At 56.1% G+C, this 12,440-nt stretch overlaps 1 protein-coding gene across 1 annotated transcript in view; it reads left to right on the top strand.

Annotated features, from left to right (window-relative positions):
• The first annotated feature begins 211 nt into the window (after positions 1–211).
• LRP8 (low density lipoprotein receptor-related protein 8, apolipoprotein e receptor) overlaps positions 212–12,440 on the top strand; it is a 93,305-nt gene continuing 81,076 nt past the window's right edge. Inside the window, exons 1-2 of the mRNA XM_011973884.1 lie at positions 212–498; positions 633–835. Of these exons, the coding sequence (XP_011829274.1) occupies positions 212–498; positions 633–835 (490 nt within the window). The remainder of the gene's footprint in view (positions 499–632; positions 836–12,440) is intronic.

Raw genomic sequence — 12,440 nt, 5'->3', positions numbered from 1 at the left:
GGGGGCTTCCCGAACCAGGGGGCTATCGGGGGCGCCGGGATGGACAAGCTCCCCGCGACGCGGCTATTCCTGAATTTGGCCTCTGCCCCCCGCCCCCGCGGGCCTCCGGGTTGAGGGCTCTGCCCTCTGGGCAGCGGCTCTTGGGGGAGGGGTGCAGGGGGGCTTGGCCAGCGGGGAACTTTGCCGAAGGGGAGGCCATTCATGGTTCCGGATGAGCTGTGTGATTCTCGCCGTTGGGGTTTATTTGACACGCGCGCTCCGCGGCGGTAATGAGCGGAGCCAGGCGGCTTCTCCGCTTGACAATGCGTTTCCGCAGACCCCTGCGCGCGTCGGAGAGAGGGGGCTGCCTGCCAGGGTGATGTGCCCGCGGCTCCCAATGCGCGTGGCGCGCGAGTGCGGGGACTCCCTATGGGCTGTGTCTGCGCGGATCTCTAACTATGGGTCGCGTGTGCGGGTGAGTGGGTCTGAATGGAGGGTACACCCAGGTCGTGTGACACTGTAAGTAGGTGCCTGGTCTCGCCGTGCCACCGAAAGGCCCGACATCCACGGAACCCCTGCCATCGTACCCCCTTTAGAAGGAGTGTGCCCGAAGCCCCGGGGTCTCCATAATCACCCCTTTTCCTCCTCCCCAGCGGGCCCTTCCGGGTGGCCCAGGCCGCATGGTGGGGAGCGGGGCCGAGCCCGCTGATCCAGCTCACGCTCCCTCCCCCCGCAGGACCGGCCAAGGAGTGCGAAAAGGATCAATTCCAGTGCCGGAACGAGCGCTGCATCCCCTCTGTGTGGAGATGCGACGAGGACGATGACTGCTTAGACCACAGCGACGAGGACGACTGCCGTGAGTGGCGGGCCGGGTAGCTCAGACCCGGGGAGAGAAGAGGAACGGTGGGGGAAACCATGCTTGGCGCGCACTTGGCTGCAGCCGCGGCGCTGCCACCTGCGCGGGCCTTGCCGCTGGAGCCTGCGACCGGGAAACCGCCTGGGCGCCGCCTCCCTTGGGGCCAGGTGGCTCTTAGCGACCCGGAGAGGGCAGGAAAGCTGGCGTGTCCTGGTGGGGCCTGGGGAGGAGGGCGCACCAAGCTGGGGAGGCTAGACCGGAGCTGTGGGCGGGGACGTGGCAGTCCCTGCAAAGTCTGGATTCCCGAAACACTGCCCTCTCGGACTCCTGCCTCGGCCCCGCGGGACGCGCGCGTGTTTCAAAGTTCCACGCAGCTCTGGGCCGCACTGAGCTCCTATTCCTGCTCAGTTTTTGTGAATGAATGGGCTCCCCAGGGCCCCTGATTGGCTGGGCGAGGACCACCCCATAGGCCCCCGTGGCCGGAGCGGCCAATCGCGGAGCAGACGGATGTGTGGTATTCGGGTTCCCTGGGCGCGGGGGCCCTGCCCTGGCCCCGCCCCGGCCACACCCCCGTGCACATCATCAGGGTGGTAGGTGCAGGCGGGGCTCGGGCGCTGCTTTTCTGCCGAGTCACAGTGAAGACCTTTTTGAGCCACCCTGGTTAGCAGACCGTGCTTTCCTGCTAGCCCTGCCTGGCTCTGAGTCATGTGGCACACCAGGAAGGAGGGTACCAGGAGGGAGAGTTTTTTCCCGGAAGGGGCCCGAGAAGCCCGAGGCCACTCGTGAAACGGCTGCCGGCTGCCTTTGCTGGGCGTGCGCGACTGATTTTGAAGTTTCTTCTCAGAGTTCACGGGGTTTCAGAGTGTATGTGGGACCAGGAGCTAATTAGCAGGCAGTTACCACGGTGGCAGAAATGTAGTTCCAGGAACAGAAAAACAGGGCTCTCCTAGAGACATAGACCCAGGCAGTCATTCATTCATCATTCGCGAGCATCTGCTGTGTGCCAGGCGCTGGGGCGCCCTCCAAGACAGGCCAGCCCTGGCAGCCAGGGAGCACTGACAGGGTCTGAGGGAGGAGGGCAACAGGTGGACAGGCCCACAGCCCCACGCCGCACAGGAAGGGCAGCGGGACAGGTGGACAGGCACCCTCTCTGTTGAATCCTTTTGGTTTTTTACTGTATTTGTCAGTCTCCCTCCCGTTCACTTTCAGACCTAAGCCAAAGCTGGCTTTGAGACTTGTGCATGGCAGAACTAGACTGCCTGAGTCTATATCTCCTGCCTCAGTTTCCTCACCTGACCACTTGGGTTCACATAATTCCTGCCCCAGCAACTTCATGGGACTGTTTTGAGGACCAGTTCCAGAAGTGAAATTGGAAGTAATGAGACTAATGTGTGCTGACCATTAACTGTGCCAAGCACTCCAGTAAGTACTTATCTTGTATAAACTCCTTTAATCTTCACAATAGTCCTATTTTAGAGATTAAAAAACAAAACAAAACAAAAAACCTGAGGCACTGAACCGTTAAGTTACCTGCTTAGCAGCTATGGAGTTGTTAAGTAGGAACCTGAACTTAAGCATCTGACTCCAGAGTTCCTAGTCTAATTGTGACCCTGCACCATTTCCCAGTGCTGCTGAGGTTATGAAAATGGCTGTGCCTTGCTAAAATATTGCTGTGAATTTCCTCACTGGGAGTTGTTCTGTGGTCTCCTTAGAGTGGGAGTAGTGAGGACGAGACAAGGAATAGAAACTGTGTTTCTGGGCTGGTTATGCCTTACCTCCCTGGCTCTTTATAACAACTGTCCTTGTGAGGATGGCTGCAGAGAGCAGCAATTCTCTTGTCATTCTACTTTCTAGATAAGGATACCGCCTCAGAGAAGTTGAGTGACTTAGGAAAGGTCACACAGCTCAGGATGACAGAACTTGGTCAGGATCTCTGCCTGCCTCTAGTTCAGGGCACTGTCTGCCACGGTGGGGAATGTGGTGCGGAAAGCACCAGGAGTGTGATCTAGGAGCTGGAAAGACGGACTGTAAATGTTAGGCCTGGTGCATTTCAGCTCCATGTGAGGCTTTGGACAAGATGGAGGAGTGAAGTAGCTGGGTGCTGAGTGATGCCCAGGTGAGCCAAGAGCGCTCCAGTGGCCAAGCTGGGCTCCTGCATGGCTCTGAGATGCATGGGGTAGAGTCACAGACAGGGAGTTATTAAACAAAAGTGAATGACATCAAGCTTGGAGTGGAAAGGGTGGTGGCGCTGCTGATAGTACCAAGTAGCAATCACGCATGGCTTGTCTGAGCTTGTTTCCTCATCTGCCAAACAGGGGCAGCTGTCCCTCCAATGCTGGCTGTGCACATAGACACACAGGGCTGGCAAGAAGGGACCAGATGGGTGAGTGTTCCCACCTCCACGGCCTTTAGAAACGGACTCCTGGTAGCCACAAAGAGAAACTGAAGAAATGGAGTGGGGCTTCCGTGGCCGTGTTGGGGCCAGGTGCTGGAAAATGTTCTTTCCTCAGCCCTTTCTTCCCCATCTGAGGGTTTCTCGCATTCTAGGCCACCTGCCCAGACTGAATTTCTTTGAACTGTTCTCCCCACAGGAGAGAGAGCTGTCGGCTCCTCCCTGAGGAACTCGTTATTAAACCTGGGATGGAGGGGTGCTGGGTGCTGGGATAACAAAAGCTATTCCTCTCTGAGCAGTGTCCGTGCCTTACCCCTAACCACCTCTTTGGCACACCACCCTGCAAGAGGGCCTGAGCAGCCCACCTTTGTACATCTCTGAGCCTGCAAAATGGGGGGTGAATTTGTAGATAGAGTCTGCGTGAGGCAAAATGAGTCCAAATTCCCAAAGGGGCTAGAATGCAGCCCCTGAATGCCAAGAGGCTGGAAGGAGGGGACTTTTAAGGAGGCCAAGGAAGGCTTCCTGCAGGAGGAGACAGCTGAACTAGGCCTTAAAAGATGGTAACTAATAGCATTCCCCCAGAGTTTACCATTTAAAAACGGGTGGTATGGTTCCTATATTGTACAGGACATAGACTTGGAGAGGTGAAGTGACTCCCCCAAAGTCACAGAGCTCCTCAGGGTTGGAGCTGGAATTCAAACTGAGGTCTTCGAAGTCCTGAGCCTCATCCACAGTGACTGGGACTTGGCTCTTTGGAGTCACGGCAGGAACTTGCAGGATGGAAGAGGGAAAAGCTCCTGGGGCTTTAGTTCCCAGCTCAAAGAACCTTCAAAGTGGAGGAAGGAGCTGGAAGCCAGAGAGCCAGGCCCAAGGAAGCCCAGCCAGGAGAAGTCGGGTGGGATTCCTGGCTGCGGACCTGGGTCACGTAGGCCAGCTGGCCCCTTGGCCTCAGTTTCCTGTTGCTCTCTAGTGTCTGGGGGCAGAGGCAGAGATTCTCATCTCTGGCCCGGCCTTTACTCCCAGAGTCACAACAGTAACCATAGCGCCGATGACACTGACTAAGCACTTGCTGTGGACCAAGCATCGTGCTGAGATTGTCCACGCACGATGGTGGACAATAGTGGGGCAACACTATGAAGTACCTGAATTAGTCCCATCTCATCAAGGCACAGACGGCTTATGTAACTGGCCCAAGGGTGTAGAACTGCTGGGGTGTGAATGCGGGTGACCAGCTATGGAACCTGTACTGTCTCAAGTACTGGCTGGTGACCTTAGGTAGGTCCTTCCCAGGCCTTCATTTCCCTGTCTTGAGATGACATCTTAAGGCTACTCCACCTTGCTTCCTCCTCTAGGAAGTTCTGTGCTTCTCGTGGAAAGGCTGGGTGGACAGATAGATCAGTTTTGTGCTCCCTGACCTCACTTTGTTCAGGCTTCTTTGGACTCTTTTGTTATCCCAGCGCCCATCACCCCTCCATCCCAGGTTTAATAAAGAGTGGCCACAGGGAGGTCTCCCATGGCTGAGAGTTCATTAGCTGGGCAAGGCCAGGCTGCAGGAGTGCTGAGGCTTGCTGGGAAACAGCCTTGTAAATAATTAAAGCTCGGCCACAGCCCCCGGCCTGTGCCGTAGCCCGCATCTGGCCCTCAGTGTGTGTCCTGGACATGTGCTCCTGACACTGGACCCAGCCTCATCTCCTTCATGGATGGAGCCATCTGATGACAGTGCAGCTCCTTTCTGAACCTCCCCGTCTTCATTCCAGGCAACTCCACCATCCAGAGTCCTCCTGGGGCTCCCAACTATCCAGAGGATAAAGTCAGTGTGGACTCCTCTGTATTTGGCCCTCTGTGACCTGCTCCTGTTACCCACTTCCCTGCAACCTCTTCCCACCTCTTCCCGTGAGCCTGTGACACCAAACTAGCTTCTGCCACACTGTCACCTTCCTGCTGCTTCTCACTTCGAGGCCTTTGTGTGTGCCATTTCGTCTGCCGGACACCCTGCTCCCTCACTGGCTAGATTCATTTTATCATCTTAGGAGATTCGGTGCAAGTGTCACCTCCTCTAGGAAGCCTTCCCTCACACCCCATTGCTTCCAGGCTGAGATACAGGAGTTGAGATAAGGGACTTAGAGACCCATGTCAAAATCACAACCCAGACACACCTGGTTTTTACATCCCAGCTGTCGCCTCCTGGATGAATGGCTGTGAGGGTGATACTAGGCCCTCCTTTACAGAGATTAAATGTGAGGATTAAATGAGGTCACGTGCCTGGTGAGCAGGAGGTGTTCGGTGAGTGGCAGTGGGTGAGGTTGTTCTTGGTGGGAAGGGTTTCACTGAGGTCTCTAGGTACCCGACTCTGGCCTTTGCAGGCCACCCCGGACCCCCTGCTTCCCCTGCCCCTGTCTGCTTAGCCAGAAGTCTGAGGTTCCTGCAGCTGGTGCTGGCCTCAGCCAGGGAGTTGCCCAGCCACTGTGGAGGTGACAGAAAGCTGCTTGGAAAGGAGCTGGGGGAAGAAATGAGTCAAACAGGCCTAGGGCCCTAGGAGGGGCAAGGGCTGGCTTCCCTCTGGCTGTGTGCTGGTCCTAGAGGCTGGCTTCTGTCCTGTCTGCTCCTTTCCTCTTGGCTGTGCCTAGGGAGGAGTGCAGGGCCTGCATCCCCCATGGCACTGCCCAGCAGGCCCTAGCAGGCCTTGGGAGTGTTTGCTGAAGACTTTCCCTTGGACCCTCCCAGGTCAGCGTTCCCCTGTTTGAGTCCCTTGGGGCTCAGGGATGGTTGGCTTCTTCCTCCCCAGTTGTCTGCTGGTGGCCGACTTGACAGCTTTCCTCCTTGGGGAAATGCTGGTAGCAGGTGAAGCCAGAGAGAGGGAGATCCCCAGGGGGAGTGAGGAGCGAGAGCCCAGAGGGCGAATGGAACAGGCACCCCCTCAAGGGATGTAAATGCATGCATGCTCTCCCAGCACCGGGTTAGTGGTCTACTCCCAGGCCCATGCTGTCCCAGGGGGCCAGCTCTGGGGTCTGTGGGAGGGTGTGGGGTTGTGTCCTTAGGGTTGTGGAGCCAGGCCTTACAGCCCCAGGCCTAAGTAACATTGGTAGCACCTGCCCCCAAAATGACCACACATCCAGATCACCCAGGCTCTGAAGGCCTGGCAGGGATGCCACCTCCTCCAGAGATGCCTTTTTAGACCCCTGTCCTCCAGCCCCTCAGGCCCTGAGCTCCCACAACGTGTCCTTGTTCTTCCCACAGTTGCAGATCCTTCTCCACATTGTGCGCTCTGCCAGCCTTGTGCTGGGCACTAGGGACTCCAGAGTCATTTCCTCAAGGGAGTAGCTCATAACAGCTATTGGCTGCCTACATCCCATGCCTGGGACCATGTTGGACAATTCGCATCCTTTAGCTTCGCTACTCACAACCCTGTGAGGGTCAGTTTTTCATTATTCTCATTTCGAAGATGATGAAACTGAGGCTCAGAAAAGAGATGGGAGTTGGCCAATGTCATGACCGTTAAGTGGTGGAGCCAGGATCTGACCCAGGTCTGTCTGGTCTGGAGCCCAGACTCCTCTTAAGCTGTTCCCCGCTGAGCGCTGTCTACCCTGGTGGGTCAGAGGCTGGTGCTTGGAGGGTATGGGAGGAAGTAGGGAGCAGCTGCAGGACTCAGCAATGCCTCCCTGGGCTACCTGTCTGTGACCTGGGGAGTGGGACTGGGGAGAGACCCTGTTCTCTGGAGACCCCACAGAGCCCTCACATAGGCCTCACTTTTCCAGCTCCTGTGGGGATGACATTCCAGTTTCCATAGGCTTCTCTCAGCCTTTGCCTGTTAGATGCTGATTCTCCTTCTGACTGTACAGAAGGGGAAACTGAGGATCCGATGATATATTAGTGATGCAGATGACCTCAGGGATTGTCTTTTACCCTGTAGTAACACAGGGCCTGGCTGCCTCCTCGCACCCAGGCTTAGAAAGGTGAAACCAAGGCTCTGATGGTCGAATTGGCTCCATCGTCAGTAGGGACCCATTCTCAGAACTCAGGTGTCCTCATTTCTGGGCAGGACTGGAGTCAGAACTGTATGTGCTTCCCCCTCCCATCCCCACCCTCTCTGTTCCCTGCCGGATCCGGGAACCGCGTGCTCTCAGGCTAAGGGGTGGACTCAGTACCGAAGGGCTTTGGGCTCCTGACTGGGGACCTCAGGTGCACCACCACCCCCACTGGGCCCTGCTTGCCCACCTCTGGATTGCCAAGAAGTCATCTAAAATACTCACCTTAATACTAAGAAGAGTTAGGGAGTGAGCTAGTGAGGGGACTTCTCATGTAAGACCTCCTTCAGCCGGTGCCTTGAGGTGTCATGACTGCATTTCACAGAGGAGAGAGCCGAGACTCTGAGAGATGAAGTCAGTTGTCCCCCGGGTGGCCTCACTGGTCAGTGGCAGGACTGGGCCGTGCCTGTCTGGCTGCAAGTCTGAGGCAGCTGAAAGGGGATATGAATTCACACATCCCAGTCACGACGACAGTAAAGTGTGGCTTGGGGCCTCTCTTCCTTTCCAGGCGTCCCTCTTTGCCAGCATCTGCCAGTGGGTGTGCCAGCTCCCTCCTGAGCAGCCCGGCCCCTGGGGCACCCTCCAGCATGAGCTGGGTCCCCAGGCAGCAGTTTTAATTATCAGCCCTGCTCACCCCAGCTCCTCTCACAAGCTGCCATATGTCATAGACTCCAGTAATCACCCCGCAGCCGGAGTGGCATGGGAGGGGCTGAGGGGCTTCAGGGGAATCCTGCTCAGTCCTGACTGATCTTCTCACTGACTATACCTGCTCTGACCTCTGTATCTCTGGTGGGGCCCAGCCTGGGTACCCACAATGGGAGAGCCGGGCCTAACTGCTTTGGGGGCATAGAACACGGCGTACTCTCACGTGCCATGGAGTGTCTCAGGTAACTGAGAGTCACCCAGCAAGCCCAGGGCCGTGGGGCTCGTGTGGTGCACACAGTTCCCATGACACCTCATGGCCTCCACACACCTGCCCCTTGGAACGTGGCACGTGGCAGGACAGACAGCCCAAAGCCGTCTGCCAGTCTGTCTAGGAGTCCACGGGAGTGGTCATGGGGCCCTCATCCTCCCCTGGTCACTGGCCTTGAGGTGCCACAGGGGACTTCATCCCAGCCACTCTGGAGAGCATCTCAGTTTCCACCCCTCTCAACCTGCCATAATCCTTGGATGGCGTTTCCAGTTGGTGCCTTACAGGTGTGCTCCTGCGGGGCAGGCGGTGCAGGAGTTCATTATGATCCCCATTCTCTGATGAGGAAAATGAGGCTCAGAGAGGATAAGAGACTTGCCCAGTTATTGGTAGCTCTGGAGCTAAAACTCATTTCAACTGATTTTACTAATTTAGTTTTCCAGGGTAAGTAACTTCTGGTTAGCTGAAAGTAATTTTATACTGGCAATGAAAAACACAGTTAATAAAGAGCAGGAGATGAAGGTTGCAGTGAGCTGAGATTGCACCACTGCACTCCAGCTTGGGTGAAGGTAGTCCCCACCCTTGCTAGTACCACTATTTAAGCAGCATAGCCTTCTAGAGATTTTTCTCTCCATGTGAGCTCTTGGGCTTGAACGTACGTTTTTTTTTTTTTTTTGATAAAAATGAGGCCATGTTATGCTGGTTGTTTTCACATATGGCTTTCTATGGCAATAACAGTAGTCCACATCCTTGTTTTGAAGGGCTAGATAGTATTCTATTGTGTGGCTCTTTCATAATTTAATGACATTATCTCCCGTTGATAGATGTGTGTTTGGTTCTTCCATGTTTTTCCCTGCTCTATGCAGTGCTAGGATGGACATCCTTGAACTCCATCCTTGTGCGTTTGCCTGGTCCTTTCCTTAAGATAAGTTCTTAGGAAAGGAGCTGCTGAGTGTGTGCATTTTCGTCATTGCCATGCTGCTCCCTAGAGGGGAGACTCTTCCCCATCTCACAGCCCTCTCCCTCCATGGCCCCATGGCTCTCCTTTCCAGTGAGGCAGACAGCTGAAGGACTTCCCTCTTCTCTGAGCACAGGGTCACCTTATCCCGGTCCCACGGGACAAAGTAGCCATATCCAGGCCACAGAAAGCAAAGCCAGGAGAGAGGACAATGGTGTTCTGGCCCCAGGGGCTTTCACCCCCACCAAAAAAAAAAAAAAAAAGCAGAAGAGTACAAAACTGTTCCTTCATTCTTCTCAGATATTGGTAGAAGGCATCTCCTCCATAGCATTCTAATTCCTGTATCTATGCCCCTAACTTGCTGTGTGACCTTGGGCGAATGGCTCTCCCTCTCTGAACTTCATTTTCCCTTCACTCATTGGTCCTTATTCCACCTGCTCTGCCCCCAGCACTTGGAGCAGACTCCTGTACCTGGAGCTGGGTTCAGGGCTGGAGCTGGCCAGTCCTGGCCTAGGGCGGGGATCTGTGTGTTACTACCTGGTGACAGTGCGGGGAGTATAGCTGGCTTGGTGGGTTGGATTCTGGGCAGGGAAACAGGACAGCTGGACTCCTTAGCTCCACTTCCAGAGCTCCACCCTGAGGCCCAGGTTCCTTGGGTGACTTTCCCTTCTGCCTTCTTCCTACACTCACAATTGGGCTGGATGCAGTGCAGTGATGGAGAAAAATGGAGTGAGGCCCACAAGCTTCACAAGACGTTCCAAAAGGGGGAAAATGACCCCATATTCCAGAGGTGTGCGGGCTGATGAAAGCACTTTGCCCAGACCCTGGCCCTAAAAATGAGCATTTGCCTTCCCTTCCTGAGCCTGTGATTCCTGCACAGGGAATGGCTGAGTAAAAGGAACCGTCCTCAGCTTTCCTCCTCCTCCACCAAGGACACAACAAGAGGGCAGCGGTGAAATAGCAGCAGGAGAGATTTAGGTCAACTGGCCAGTTGGGAGGACTTGGCTGCCTGAGAGAACAGCAGCTCCTCGGGCTGTGAGGGACTGTTGGAGCCATCTCATTCCACCCCATCTGCACTGGGGCCCCAGGGTGGCTGCTTCCTGAGTGGCCCAGGGGGGCTGGTTAGCCAGCCGGGCCTGCCACGGTAGTTAGCCACGCAGGGCCTTGGTTCCCCATTGGGTCGGGGGTAACATCAGAGACTTGGCAGCTGATGAGAGGCAGGAAGGTCCCATCAGGCCCAGGTTAAGCTGCCCGATTGAATAGCTAGAGGCCAAGGGTGGACTTTCCTGGTGGCCTGAATCCAGGGACATTCAAGCCAGCACTCCTCCCCCACTTCCTGGACCCTGAGCTGCCATCTGCTGCCTTCTTTACACTCTCAGAGCCCTTTCTCGGCCATGGGCATGGGCACATGTGCGTGTGCTTGGGGGTGTGCTTCAGAGGAGGGGGTGCGTACCAGGAAGGAGGTGACTATTCTGGACCCGTGGAGGCTATGGGGCCAAGATGACACTCTTCTCCCATACCCACTAAGTCTGCCCAAACCAAGCCAGAGACCCCGCCCGCCCCACCAGGCCGTTGTGGTGGGGAATGATTTGTAGCTGGAGAGGCGCCAGCAGTCTCTCTTCCCAGCCTGCCCCCTGCCACAGCAGCCTCTCCTCCCCAGGCCACGTGTGCTCTGGCCCCACCCGGAGGGCTGCTTGTTATAAATGGCAGCCTTCCTCCTCGGCTCCCGCCTTGCCAAGTGGCAGATGCTTGCCCCTCGTGGGGTCTCTGCCCCTTGGGAGTGGGGCATCTCCAGTCCCTCTTAGTCCCATTCTGTGGAATTCTTTTGTTTTCCCCTAAGAGTCAGGGATTCACGTGGCAGGAGTCTGCCATGGCCAGGCCCCAGGTACGGGGTGCTCCAAGGAGCTGACCCTTTTCTCTGAGGCCCAGGGCTGGAAGCAGGGGGGCAGGAGCTGTGAAATCCAACCCTATGGGGCCCCAGGGACCCCGCCGCAGCCCCTCAGGAGACATGGCCTAAACCATACGACTGTTTGTTAGAGCCTGCATCTACCGGAGGCTTTTTCCGTCTGCTTATTTTTGTGCCAAGCTTTGATGGGGCTGATTTTTTTTAATACCTATGAGCCAGTGAGAGCAGACTCGACATCAGCTGCCCATGCGATGCTCTTCTGTCCCCTCCCCTCCCCATTCCCAGCCTGCCTCTACTGCCTGCTTCTCCAGCGTAGGGGCCAAGTGGTACAGCGGCCAGCATGGTCTCTCCAGCAGCAGCTAGATCTGGCTTCCAGCTGCAGCTCTCCCACTTTCTGGTTGGGAGACCCCAGGGCAAGCCCCTTGAATGGAACCCCAGACTCCTGCTCTGTACAATGTGGGTAATAAATAATTCCTGGCCTATGTAGAGTACCAGAAACCTCCTTGGCCCTCAGCGTGCGAGTCCCATGAGGCAGTTGGTTCTTTTTACACCACTGAATTGGACCAAACCAGGGCAGAGTGGTCTGGCAGCCCATGTGGCTTGAGCCCCTTTTCTCTCTGCCACCTCCCCCACCATGCCTTGCCCTCCCCTCTGGCCCTTGGTCTCTCCCACCCTTGGAGGTCCTGTGCTGATGTCTCCCCTCTGTGACAGAGGCCTGATCCCTTGCTGCTGCTGGCTAACTGACCTACCTGGCTGGCTGCCCTCCAGGCTGTCAGCCTGGCCTTGTCCCCAACATGCCATGTGACCTGGGTATATTCCTGCTCTGGGGCTCTGAGAGACTGAGGATTAGATCAGTGGTTTGCATCACTTGGGGCAGCTTTTGAAATTCTACCCCAGCCGCTTCCAGGCCCACTTGGTGCGAAGCCAGCTGGGAGGTGTAGATGCGCAAGTCCCCAGGACAGGCCTCTACCTCATCCGTGAGAGAATATATCATGACATGGATAACAGCAGGACCCTACCAGGCCGCAGAGGGTCAAGTCCACACCTCACTGCTTCCCAGATGTGGGGCCCCAAGCAAATGACTTCACCTGTCTGAGCACCTGCCTCATCTGTAGGATGGAGCCGCTCCTCAAGGTGGCTGTGGGATTGATCGGTGAGTTCACTTGTGAGGCACACTAAGAGCGGTGCATGGTGCACGTGCAGTGCTCAATTCAAGATTGCCTGGGCTTCTTTTGACCTCCTTCTCTGAACCTCCCTCTCCCATCTGTCCTTCAGGAATCCCCATCCTTACTGGGCTGTTGCACTGTGGGGTGGAATAGGAGGAGCCAGGGAGCCCCTAGAAAGACTCCTTTATCTCCCCTTCTCCCCTGCCGCTCCAGGCTGTCACTTGCTGGCCCAGTTTAATTAGGGAGAG

Source organism: Mandrillus leucophaeus, unplaced genomic scaffold (genome assembly GCF_000951045.1).
Source record: "Mandrillus leucophaeus isolate KB7577 unplaced genomic scaffold, Mleu.le_1.0 Scaffold14, whole genome shotgun sequence".
NCBI classification, from domain to species: domain Eukaryota; kingdom Metazoa; phylum Chordata; class Mammalia; order Primates; family Cercopithecidae; genus Mandrillus; species Mandrillus leucophaeus.
The sequence above is the reverse complement of the archived record's forward strand: the minus strand, read 5'-3'. Positions and strand labels throughout refer to the sequence as shown.